The sequence below is a fragment of the Rhagoletis zephyria genome, unplaced genomic scaffold, assembly GCF_001687245.7.
Source record: "Rhagoletis zephyria isolate East Lansing unplaced genomic scaffold, Rhagoletis_zephyria_1.1 Rzeph_scaffold_06419, whole genome shotgun sequence".
Lineage (NCBI taxonomy): Eukaryota > Metazoa > Arthropoda > Insecta > Diptera > Tephritidae > Rhagoletis > Rhagoletis zephyria.
In genome coordinates, this window is record NW_016163502.1 from 1,441 (window position 1) to 15,104 (window position 13,664).

At 32.6% G+C, this 13,664-nt stretch overlaps 1 protein-coding gene across 2 annotated transcripts in view; it reads right to left on the minus strand.

Moving 5' to 3' along the window:
* Nucleotides 1-4,600: 4,600 nt before the first annotated feature.
* LOC108373144 (aldose reductase-like) overlaps nucleotides 4,601-13,664 on the minus strand; it is a 29,990-nt gene continuing 20,926 nt past the window's right edge. The window contains exons 2-8 of one of the 2 annotated variants that reach the window (XM_017628995.1): nucleotides 11,093-11,241; nucleotides 10,918-11,025; nucleotides 6,141-6,283; nucleotides 5,594-6,077; nucleotides 5,321-5,529; nucleotides 5,074-5,240; nucleotides 4,601-4,789 (exon numbers count right to left, since the gene is read on the minus strand). In XM_017628995.1, coding sequence (XP_017484484.1) covers nucleotides 5,198-5,240; nucleotides 5,321-5,529; nucleotides 5,594-6,077; nucleotides 6,141-6,283; nucleotides 10,918-10,986 — 948 coding nt within the window. In that variant the 5' untranslated portion in view covers nucleotides 10,987-11,025; nucleotides 11,093-11,241 and the 3' untranslated portion in view covers nucleotides 4,601-4,789; nucleotides 5,074-5,197. The remainder of the gene's footprint in view (nucleotides 4,790-5,073; nucleotides 5,241-5,320; nucleotides 5,530-5,593; nucleotides 6,078-6,140; nucleotides 6,284-10,917; nucleotides 11,026-11,092; nucleotides 11,242-13,664) is intronic. The other variant, XM_017628994.1, reaches the window with a different exon arrangement.

Consider the following 13,664-nt stretch of genomic DNA (forward strand, 5'->3'; position numbering starts at 1 on the left):
CGCCAATCTCTTATTATTATTATTATATATGTATGTATGTACATACATATCGTCGAAATTTTTGCAAAACCGCTTATCTTACGGCACTCAATTTGCTTTGATAGGCGGTATTTTCTCTAGTTATTATTTTACAAATCTGTTGTTTTAATGATTTGCCACAACGGCGATTTAAGCGGTTTTGCAAAAACATCGACGATATGTATACGCATAGACATATGTACATACATGCGTATACATATTGTTCGAAGCCGTCATAAAGCTGTTGAAGTCTACTTTTGTTTTTACTTATTGCAGTCTGTCCTCAGTTTACAGCCCATTTTTTTTACTCTACGCACATTAGCGTAAATTTACTAAGTATAGCTGTTTCCATTTTTTGAATTCTTGTGCCTGCTTCTTGTAACTAAATACAGTTTTCTACTTCCTATAAATAATCAAATGAGTTATGACTGTATTCGAACACATCACCACAACACAGCAACAGTGGCCCGCTATTCTGCTTTCTCCAATTTGATCTGTTATACCAACTGTAATTAATATCAAAATAATGCTGCCCACANCTTCCTATAAATAATCAAATGAGTTATGACTGTATTCGAACACATCACCACAACACAGCAACAGTGGCCCGCTATTCTGCTTTCTCCAATTTGATCTGTTATACCAACTGTAACTAATATCACAATAATGCTGCCACTTCCAAGATGACAATTTATGCAAGAAACGGTTACATTGAGAAAAATATGTTTATACACTTCCTTCACCTACTACAAATTTACAGAATGTGGTAAAGTGTGTCATTTGAGCTACTGATTTCTTCAAGAGAAGTTTGAAGTACTCACACATGTATGTACATATAATTTTTGATTGATAAGCGAGTAAATATCGGGCGGAAAATGCATTCAAATAGTGGTTCACCATATTAGAAGGCTCAAAATCTCCAAGTCGTAAAATCTAGTTTCTGATGTTAGAACCAATTTGGGTCGTAACTGTCACCATTGTTAATTCTGACTTTGCAATAGTAAATTCTACTAAGTTATTTATATGGTTAGCAATAAAATCATCGAATTTTTATTTCAGAAGCTAAATTTTTATGAAAATTGCTATATTTTTAAACAAAAGTTTGCATTGCAGTGCTACGTTATCACAACTGATTTGCAAATCCGACTGGATATCATACATCAGTTAAATTGGTAACATTTTTTATTGTTTAAGAAGGCGAATTTTTATTCAAGACTAGCAAATACCTGGCGAGCTTCACTGTGCCTTTGTGTTGTTTGATTCCTGTATTGTAATATTTCATTTATTTTATCAATTTTATTAAATACAAGTTTTCAAACTGATGGCAATCCTCCTAAAACATATTTTCGTAAGTAAACTTTCCAGTTTCTCAGTTTAATTTATCTTATCAATTAAATTATATTAAAATTTTCAAACATGTGGCAACCTTCACAAAAATATTTTCGGCTAAGTCTTCTTAGACCNTAAAGTGTGTCATTTGAGCTACTGATTTCTTCAAGAGAAGTTTGAAGTACGCACACATGTATGTACATATAATTTTTCATTGATAAGCGAGTAAATATCGGGCGGAAAATGTATTAAAATAGTGGTTCACCATATTAGAAGGCTCAAAATCTGCAAGTCGTAAAATCCAGTTTCTGATGTTAGAATCAATTTGGGTCGTAACTGTCGCCACTGTTAATTCTGACTTTGCAATAGTAAGTTCTACTAAGTTATTTATATGGTTAGCAATAAAATCATCGAATTTTAATTTCAGAAGCTAAATTTTTATTAAAACTGCTATCTTTTTAAACAAAAGTTTGCATTGCAGTGCTACGTTATCACAACTGATTTGCAAATCCGACTTGATATCATAAATCAGTTGAATTGGTAACATTTTTTATTGTTTAAGAAGTCGAATTTTTATTCAAGACTAGCAAATACCCGGCGAGCTTCACTGCGCCTTTGTGTTGTTTGATACCCGTATTGTAATATTTCATTTATTTTATCAATTTTATTAAATACAAGTTTTCAAACAGATGGCAATCCTCCTAAAAAATATTTTCGTAAGTAAACTTTCCTAAACCTCCTCAGTTTAATTTATCTTATCAATTAAATTATATTAAAATTTTCAAACATGTGGCAACCTTCACAAAAATATTTTCGGCTAAGTCTTCTTAGACCTCTTCTTTTGACAACCATATTGCAATATTTCCTTTATCTAAAGAATTTACTAAAACTGCAATTTTCAAACAGGTGGCAACTCTCTAATGTTTTTTCTTTCTATATTTTAAGTTAGGCCTCTAGCAATACGTTGGTGAAAACTGGATTCAATTTTATGCATTGGTTTTCAAGTGATGCGCGCACAAACATACATACAGACAGATAGACACAAAAATTCTACAATTTGTTGATATGGCTTCTATTGCTCAAATAAATACCCCCCATATAAATTTTTCTTTAATATCTATAATGTGCAGACATCGTTCTGTTACAATTTTATTATATGTACCTATAGATGAGTAGAGTTCTATAATGAAAATGCCAATTTTGCAAACTAGCTGAAAATGTTAATGAAATTTAATAAAGCATAACCTTTTAAACAGAAATTTGCGGGACTTACTTCCGCAGTCTACCACGTTGAAACACCTAAATTAATTGCATCAGATGAGTGGTTTGCGCTATCGCTGCGGTCTTGATTAGTTTAAGAATATACGTAGTTGCCGTATTGCCGCAACAATAGTTTACGAACGTAATGCATTGTACTTTTGTAAAGCCAGGTTTTTAATATGAGCCCTCAATAAATCAATCATTCCGTATGCTCAAGTTTTTTTACACGTGTAACTACCAAAACAGTTAATGTCTTCGTATGCCGTTTTTTTTTTTACAATCCACGACACTTTTACCATAAAGCTACAAGCGATGAAATCGACCCCAAAGTATTCTAGTACATAGGGTACACGCTTGAATTAAATTACAAACAGCGAGAAATCTTCAGTAAACGAGCCAACAGAAATTGTGTAACCAGGCTCAAAAGGTTTGAGCTAAGGAAAATCTACTGATCTTACTTTGTATGTACCGTCTGCCAAGCGGTGGAGGGGCATCGCTCCGTTCGTCATCTGTCACACAACACAATTTGTGAAGTGCCAGTCTAACTATATAGAGATGTATGTATGTATGCAGATGCAAAAATCAAACAAAAGAACTGGAACAGTCGCAAATAGGAGATATTAGTTTACATTTAAAAAGAAACAGAAACATATACAAGGATACACGTAGATACTATGTGCATACATATATCCACTTAAGTGATGCTAATGCTAGACAATAGGCGNATGTATGTATGCAGATGCAAAAATCAAACAAAAGAACTGGAACAGTCGCATATAGGAGATATTAGTTTACATTTAAAAAGAAACAGAAACATATACAAGGATACACGTAGATACTATGTACATATATCCACTTAAGTGATGCTAAAATGCTAGACAATAGGCAAAATGCACATGGGTTACAATCAGCTTGGCTTCTTATCCAACTACAGTAAACATACATACATATTTACTGATATACATGTGTACACACATGTGCTAAAAATGAAGAAATAGTTGGAATGCAAATTGTTAGACTAAGAGTAACTCAAGATGCTCCAATCAAATCATGGCAAGCACATTATTACAATACTGCAAATGTATGTTGACTCATTCGGTTACATATTCCATTGTTAGGCGCATCTCAGCTGTAACAGGTTTAACACATTTAAGCTCAGGCTTTAATTCTTCACTGAGCAGTTGTCGTAGTATGGTCACACTCGTAGCAAGGCAACGACTATCGGGTTAAAAACACTAAAATTTAAAAATACCTACCAAACAATTAACAAGGATACCTTAATACTGTGAATAAAATTCAAGTTGAAAGAACTGAGATCGGTTGGTGCATAGATATGATTGGGCTATTACACATGTAAATTTCTAGCACCATTCGAAATCAGTGCTTTTAGTTGAAATTAACAGCTTTTAAAATGTATATAAGTGATTTAAAAGTACTTTACTTGCATACATGCATACCTTTAGAAAAGTGTGAGAAGATGCGTTTGCACAATTTTTATTTTTTTTTTATTTATAATCGACAGCGGATGAGCCCGAGGGTANTTTAAAATGTATATAAGTGATTTAAAAGTACTTTACTTGCATACATGCATGCCTTTAGAAAAGTGTGAGAAGATGCGTTTGCACAATTTTTATTTTTTTTTATTTTTAATCGACAGCGGGTTAGCCCGAGGCTTAAGACGCAACGACAATCTATCTACCTATATGCATGCATAATATAAAGAAGCCGTACAACTAAATCCAGCTTAACTCTGACAGCTAAGTATGCTTACGAAGGTATACGGTTATTTTTTTTTTTAACAAATGCCATTTGACTAACTGAAAATATTGGCTGAAAGTTCGGCGGGGACATTGACCGAATGAAAACTTTGTTAGGTATAAAACTTAAAAAAAAAAACTAAAACANATTGGCTGAAAGTTCGGCGGGGACATTGACCGAATGAAAACTTTGTTAGGAATAAAACTATTTGATAGAAACACTAAAACGATGCAAATAGTTTTTCCTTTAACTTTCCACCGTTTATATTGTAAATTCCAGTGTATTTGTTAATTCAATTCTGTACATACATCCATAATAATACATAATTGTTTGAGGTTTATTCCGATTCATTATTTCAAAAAGTCTCCGTCATATTTTCTAGTACTCATCGTTGGCGAATGGGTGGTGCGGATGTGTACGATGGCTGGAAGTAGTGAAAATGGTTATTAAAAGCAGTAACATTATGTGGTTATCAAAATCAGTAACACTTATTAAATTTTTTAGTTACAACAAGCAAGCAGTTGTTACGCAGTTGCACATAAACTTAGTAATACTGTTACGTCAAAATAATAGAAAGAAAATATACAAGTGAATATTAGCAATCACCAAATAGTAAAAAAAGCGCAGGAAGTAATAAAAGCAAAAAAAGGCAAGCTTTAGCAACAAAATCGAATGGTCGGGATCATTATTTCTGGGCAGTAAACTTACTGATAAGATACTGAATGTGTTAAAAACACAAAACTAATTGATAGTCGCAATATTTAGTTAGATGCCCCAAAATGAGCACCAGCAATAGTTGTATAATACTCGATTCTCGCGAAATTTTGAAACCTTAGAACTCATCATTAAATGGATAATGCTGATGTGCAGCATCACTGTTTGCAAAAGTTAAAAAAGTAAACCATTATTTAATTATTCCATTCACATTAAGAATGACTGTTTGAACTTGACTCACTTATCTAAAGGCACGAAACGGCCATTGCAGTTGAAGCTATCTATAGTGGCAATATCCTCTGCACTTAATTCGAAGTTGAACACGTCAAAGTTGGACGCAATACGACTTTTCGTCACAGACTTAGGAATGACAATGTTACCAAGTTGCAGCTGATAGCGAATCAGAATTTGAGCTGAAGTCTTGCCATACTTATCAGCAATTGCGACGATCTAGCAAACAACAAAATTTTTATAAGTCATATCTTTTTATTTTTAACACGAGTAAAATACTTACTTTAGCGTCTTGTAATAAAACTGGGTCATCGGGTTTTGCCCAAGGACGGTTAGGTGATCCCAAAGGACTGTAAGCAGTAATAGCAATATTCTTTGACTTGCAGAATTCAATCAACTTTTTTTGGGTCAAATAAGGATGACACTCAATTTGGTTGGTTACTGGTGGAATGGCAGCGACCTCAAGCACGCGTTCAATTTGCCGCTTGTTGAAATTCGACACACCTATGGACTTTACAAGGCCGGCCTCTACAAGTTTTTCCATTTCCTTCCAGGTATCAACATAATCAACATCAGAGTACGCTATTTTACCAAGATCATCATTTGGGAACAATGGTCCGCCCTCTTTGTAGCCCATAGGCCAATGGATTAAATACAAATCAAGGTAATCCAGACGTAAATTCTTCAAGGTGGTTTCAAGAGCTCCACGTACTAATGCGGGACTGTGGAAGGTATTCCACAATTTGCTAGTAATAAACAATTCTTCGCTGCAAGTTAAAGAAAAAAATATAAAAGGGGATGTTATGCTTTTTGTCAAAAGATATAGCTACCGTTTCACAACACCCTCTGCTATTTTGGCTTCAATACCCTCACCGACTTCATCCTCATTCTGGTATACATGAGCGCAGTCAATATGGCGATAACCAATGTCGATGGCGTCTTTTACGGCTTGAACGACTTCTCCTTTAGGACTCTGTTAAATATTAATGTATTTATTTCTATATTAATGGCCGTATTATAGTTTTATGAATTTTAAATTATACATGTTATAAGTACATATCGTCGGTGATACTGCAAAACGGTCTATGTATATTAGTACCCGTGACACTTAAATGGTCTCCCGCTTGCACTGGAATGCATCTGCACATCGTTACACCCTCATAAACGAATGACAAAACTGTCTACTTTTGGCTGATGAAGGTAAGCGATTGCCAGAAGCGATCAGATACAGATAACAGATCAATTAAGCATTAGAGGTAAAAAGTGACATAGAACGTTTTGCAGTATCACCGACAATATGTAGTTAGGGTATTCTTAAGGTTTGTACAAATGTCGGTAGATTACTCAACGAAAATCTAATGCAATTCCAAAACAACTAAAAGTACTAAAGCATTTATTCCATTATAGTCGTCAGTCTAAATCAGTAATTTAAAGATATTCGCAACTAAAAAATTGGAAGTTTTGCTAAGTTTTTTAATAACTTTGTAAACAAATAAATATTCTATGGTCATAAGCAATAACCGCCTAAGTCGACTTAAGAAAAAATTGAGTTATATATGCTATCGTATTCTGCAACCACTATTCCATGTGTGTGTGAAATCCCCATTTCGCCATCTAGGATATTTAAAAAGTTATAGACGAACATATTTTGGTTTCCTATAAGGTTAACATTGCAATCCAACTGTTGAAAACGTTTTATCTCGAATTCAGTTTTGTTGTTGCTGTTGTTGTAGCAGCATACAAGCTCCCCAACGAGTTTTTGGGGAGTGTCGCTGGAGTGACAGTCCTTGGCCAAATATAAATCTGGGTCGTTCCGGTTATGTAAACCCGACTGTCGTGGCAACGAATCTGTTACTTCTCAGCTTGAAAAGGTTGGACACATCCCTTAGTTGTGGCAATATCATAGTACTATGAATATATGAATCATAAGATGAATAAACAACAAAAACCAATTTCAAATTCAGTTTTTTCGACTTAGGCGGTTATTTCTTATGACCACAGAATTATATACAGATCCTTTCTATATTAATATACAGCAGCTGTGAGCAAATCCAATTTTTGACAGCCAATGTCAGTTACGCGGTTTTGCAGAATGACGATACGCGGTTTTGTACTTTAAACGGCGATATGTTTTATCAGATAAGCGGATGATACATGAATGCAGATGACATATGTATGTACATACGAAATCATAACGAAATTGTGCTAAATTTACAGTAAGCTTGTGAAATGAATTGCAAAAAATTGCACAAAATATCAAATCGCATAGAGTGAAAAATTAGACATATGATGCAAGGTCTAACTACACATTCGAGAGTTGAATTTTTGATAAGAAAGCCTAACCGAAAATAAATCATGAAATATGAGCTAGAGTAGATTCTTTACTTAGCGTACTATGTGGTTTAAATTAAAATAATTTTCATATTTACATATCTACATAGGTAAGCACATAAGCATAATAAAAATATACGTTAGATTATACTATGTACGTAAATATGTAATTACACGTACATATGTATATTCTACATATCTGTCACATATAATTAATAAGGGTGGAAGTTACTGATAACCCGCCTCCCATATTGGTCGCTTTTATTAGTTCTAAATTTATTAAGTTGACATCAGAATGACGTATGTATGTACACATGCCCAAACATGACCAATGAGTATGAATTTACGTGCAATAATTGAATGACAATTTTAAACTGTTTTTTTTTTTTAAGATTAATAAATATAAATGCGTAAGAACCACGAAAACCATTCCATAAATCCGGAAATAAATATGTTTGTAAATAATCAACAATTTTCAAACATCTTACAAATAATTTTTATAACCAACTTTTTAACTCAACTAACTTTCAACTTTAAATGCGACTTTGAATATGTACTAATGTATGTAGTACATACTAAATACATATGTATGTACATATACATATCTAAGTACATACATATATGTTCGTTTAAGGAACACTCGAACGTTGCTAACTCATTGTTCGCGTGATTTAGATTTAGATTTGGTTAATATAAAAAAATCGCCATTTAAAGTACTATGCAAGATGTAGACATCCCTACATATGTATGTATGTACATGTTTAGATAACACTATGTAACAGGTTTTTGTCCCTGGGTTGTAATTGTTATTTCCTAGTCAGTTAGGTCCCAAAAGTATAGAAAACAGCTATTGTCGCAAGATAACTTTGCTTTTTTTTTCAGTTTAAACGCAAATGTCGAAAAACCACCCGCTTCTGATTTACTTTTATGTTTTTGGTTTTCTGAAGTTTTAATAAAATTTAGTTTTGATTTATATGTGCTGTTCTGTATGATTTTCTCTGTAGTGAAAGACTCAAACACGTTTTTCTCATAATTTTAGCATATTTTAATGAATCACATTGTCCTGGTCACAAAAGCAAAGTTTCCGAGGAATATTAGGTGGTTTCCATACTTTTAAGGCATAACAGACTAGGAAATAACAATTACATCCCAAGGACTGAGAAATTTTTTTTTTTTGTTACTTAGTGTAATTATTGTTTTCCATGCTATATTTTACTATCATTAAGAATATACATACATACATACATATCGAGCCCTGACCGCCAAAATAACGTAAGCGACAATTTTTTCAAAATTTTATTTTTGATGCAGAAATGCATCTAGAAGCTCTAGGAATATTTCTGCATCAAAAAGAAAATTTTGAAAAAAATATCGCTTACGTTATTTTGGCGGTTAGAGCTCGATATGTATTAACAATAATAATGATTATCAATTATGAACATACTAGTAGATATGTATGTAAATATGTTTATAAAATTTAGGTTTCAATAAAAATACAGTCAATGTTGAAATGTATTTATGAACATATGTACATATGTATGTACATTAGACTGCATCACCAAAAGAAGTTGCTGGTTTTCCGTCGGGGTTACAAAATTTATTATGTTTGAAGACGTCCACCAAAATATTTCGGTAAAATATTAAGATTTACGTGAGCTGGACCGATTTGAAAATTCCTAAAAAAATTTAGTATTTTATGAATAAAAATGGTTTCTCAAAGAACATTTTGAAAACAAAATCCCCTCAGATGACAAAACATATTAAGCTTAAAAAATTTATATGAAAATATTTAAAAACCGTTCCAACAGAATCATAATAATGACATTTTTGGATGTTGTTTTTTAACGTTTTTCAAAGACTGATTTACGAAAAACTTGAATAACTGGGCCAAAACTACTTCGATTTAGACCTATAGGATATCGGTAGAAAGGTATTTTTATTTCTGTGCACAAAAAACTCATTCACGTCCCAATTAACAAAAAAAACTCTTAGTAAAATGCTATGAAACCTGTTTTCGTAATTTGGAAAACTCTAAATTGATTTTAGACCTATGGTTTCTTCGGCAAATTTGCTTACAATTACACGTACAATCTTCCTGTGCTATACGCGCATAGTCGAAAAAGTTCACCCGCCCTAACGTACATACACTTGTAGCTCTAAAACGTCCGCCGAAGGCAACTCGCCTGGGCGAGTCGTTTTCTTATCGCTTCAGGCGATATTGGGAATAATTTTATTGTTTTTAATATTTCAATTATTTTTTGTTATACAAAATTGGAATCTTATTCGAAACTAATGGTTTTACCTTAATTTACAAAGGCCCTAACCAGTATTTTTTTCGAAACTGCGTTTTTCACAGATTTCGGTAGGATGTATTCAAATATACCTGCGATAAAAATTTTAAAATGTTAGTACCAAAAACAACGGCGTACATGCCACTTTTTAAAAAGCCCTACCTGTTTTTGATACTCATTTTATTAAGTTTTTTGCTTCTCCTGTAAAATAAATGACCACGTGTTGATTTCCTTCAAATATTAGTAATGTTTTTCAAGCTAAATTTTTTTTTTTTTTGTTATTTTTATATAAAAATATCATCTTAGTTTTAACCAAAACCGTGTATCACAGAAATCTAAAAATTCAACAAAATTTTTTTTGGAGGCTACTTTTTCGGGTTTCTTCATATAACAAGCGCAATTTACAAAAACTTTCGTCGATATTTTGAAATTTCGTTGCTGACGGTCGTCCGCGTTTTATTTCATAAGAAATTCATACTTATATGAAAAAATGTGCAAAAATCCGTCGCAAAAAAAAATCTGAAAAATCAACGCAATTTTTTAGCCGTTTGAATCTTGCACTTCATTATACTAAAATTGTATGCGCTATAAAACTGCATACCCAAAAAAATGGATTCCATTATTTATATTATTTAGCTCGAAAAACATTACGAATATTTGAAGAAAATCAACAGGTGGTCATTTGTTTGAGTCACTGTATGTACATATGTACATTAAGACATGCATGTATATATGTATGTCCATACGCAGATAAGTATGTATGCATGTAATTCGCAACTGCAATGTCCGGCTATAATTTTAAACAAACTTCCCTAGTTGAAATGAGGGAAACAGCCCCACCCACCCGTTCAAGCACCATGTGCTTATTTATCAACTCAATGCCACGATAGTGAATTCGCTGCCACACAAATTACTAAACATATAAATTAAAATAAATACTTTTATTGCACAAATACATGCACATATAAAGTATTCTTATACTTACGCCCCAAGTACCAAGACCGAGAATGGGAATCGTTTTTCCATTGTTGAGTAAGACGTCGGGCACCGGCATTTTGGATTAGATTAATTAGTGCAAAAATCTTAAAATATCCTGGAAGTTAACAACAAGAAAATGTAAAAGCAATTGCAAAGCTAAATACGAAGCACAACCAACCAACCTCAAAAAAATGGAAAAATTCCGGCGCGAACAATTGACTAAATGCCAATGAACAGCTGCACGAGCTTTTATACCTTCGCTACTAAAAGCTTCCGATCATTAAGATGGTTGTCAACGACACAGCTTTATGCGGGCAAGATGACAAGATATCTGAAAGAAATTAGTTGTACTGTACACATATGTACGTAGTTTAAGTGTATAGTATGTAAATCGAAGATCAAAACGTATATAGCTTTTATTATAGAAATTGCCACATATGTATGTGTTTATGAAATATTTTTTATAAAAAATAAAATGATTTATTTTATTTAGAAAATAAATGTTTGTAAGAATATACATCTTAGCGTTTAAAATTCATGTAAATTCGTTAACTGTATACGTTTATCACCACGTAAACCGACTATTAAAATTTATTGGAAATTCTTCCTTATTATCTATGTATTTCGAACGATACACCGGACAAACGATTCGTCTGGAGACGAATGCTTCTAAAATAAGGCCGACAAAAACATTCTAGCCGGTTTCTTTTTAACCGAGACGATATCAACGTAATTGTCGTAAAGCATGACGAAGACGAACGATAGAGTTACAAAATGCCAACGAAAAACGATGACGTCAGTAGACAAATCGTCCGTCGGTCTATCGTTCGAAATAGATAAGGCTGATAAAAAAAGCTTAGTTTGTTTTTGATGGCGATTGGTGTTTTAAAAATGTGGAATACCGAGATGTTGCTCATGGTTATAGTGAATATTAAAAATATGCAATGTGTGTATGGCTGCAATGTTTCACAACTTTGCATACAAAAACAGTTTAAATATCGGACGGTTTGGAGGTCAAAGTGTAAATTCCTTCCTAATATATTTGTGTGTTTTAAGTTCAATTAATTTACCAGTAGTATATAACATACATCACGGGTAAAAGTGAAAATTTAACAGTTTAATAATTTTCAGAGTTAAAATGAATACCGTTAATACTTTTCATTTTTATTCTAAAACTGAGAGATTATGGCTATTTTGACTTTCATGACAAAATGAATAAAAATAATTCTTATTATAAGCTTTTATTTAACTTGCTTTCTATGTATGTAAGTATGTACCGATATGTGTAAGTATGTTTGTTTGGGTCAAATCTTGCTCAATATTTAACCAAGTTACCGATGAGTTAGAGGCATGAAACTTCATACTTAGTTCAGAACAATATATGTACATATGTATTTAATATGAAGGATGAATAAATCAGCTAGGTGGTGCATTACTCGAGATATGGTCCGATTTGGTTTATATTTGAAATTTATATTATCTACATGGAAGTAAATAACTCCATAAAAAAAATTACCGTTAGGTGGCGCGGAGTCGATATAAATCGAAAACCTGCATCTATGGTCTGATTTAGTTTATATTTAGAATATATGGGTAATTCCATACAATATTTACACCTCAATATTTTTTTTGGGGTGAAACATATTTTTTTACATTCTTTATCGAAAAAAAGAAGACACCTATTTTTTTATTTTGTCATGATATTCGAAAATCTCGAACAAAAGCTCCCGAAATTTTGAACTCACGGAGAAGTATCTTCTTTTAATTGTCTGCAGTTAATAAACTATTTGTCGGAGAAAATCAGCTAAGGTATCAACATNTTTTTTTTTATGAAAAATAATAGGTGTCTTCCTTTTTTCGATAAAGAATGTAAAAAAAAATATATTTCACCCCAAAAAAATATTGAGGTGTAAATATTGTATATAATGAGTCATTACTAATGACCTGATGATATTACCTACATGAAAAGAAGTAATTCCACAACAAAGGTTGCCAATAGCGCTAATGCAGGAGTTGAGATATTTGGAAAATATTTTTTTACCATTAACTTATTTTTACTATACTATTATTATACGAATTCAAATTAGAAGTTATAAATATATGATTTTTAAATATAAATTGAAATAAATATTAAAAGTGTACTTAATTTTGGAATATGACCCAAAATTATGTTTTATGTTTTTTTTTTTTTAATAAACATATGCAATTCAATTAAGTCTCGACCAGGATTTTTTGTATGAAATTAAGGAAATAAATTCGACTTTTAAAGTCGTGAATTCTTGTTTTTGCGTTTCCACCGTCTGCGGTACTCGTCGTCGCCAACGCATAAGGCCAAGGGCCGCCTCATCGAATGTTTTCATTGTCCATGTTTCTACGCCATATATAAGCACGGGCCTACTCAGTCCAAAGTAGCACTTGTTGACGTTGGATTTCGAGACGGACATTGTTATCGGTGCTAATGTTCGTTTCATAGTAATGGGAATTCTCTACTTTTTCGAAATTATGAATGTCAACAGTGACGTGGGTGCCGAGGCGTGAACGCGCTGACTTTTATTCTTATAGTTACACCCGATTTACATGATTCAAGTACTTGAAAGCAATTCTTGCTCATTCTCCTTTGTGTTTTCTATTTGCTTTTACACGTTTCAATTCTGTTGAATTCAAGTTTTTGGTTCTTTAAATGGGAAGCAACGAAAATGCTAAAAGCAAAGCAAGAAAGTTGAAACGACTTGACGGTACAGACGCATGTGTACT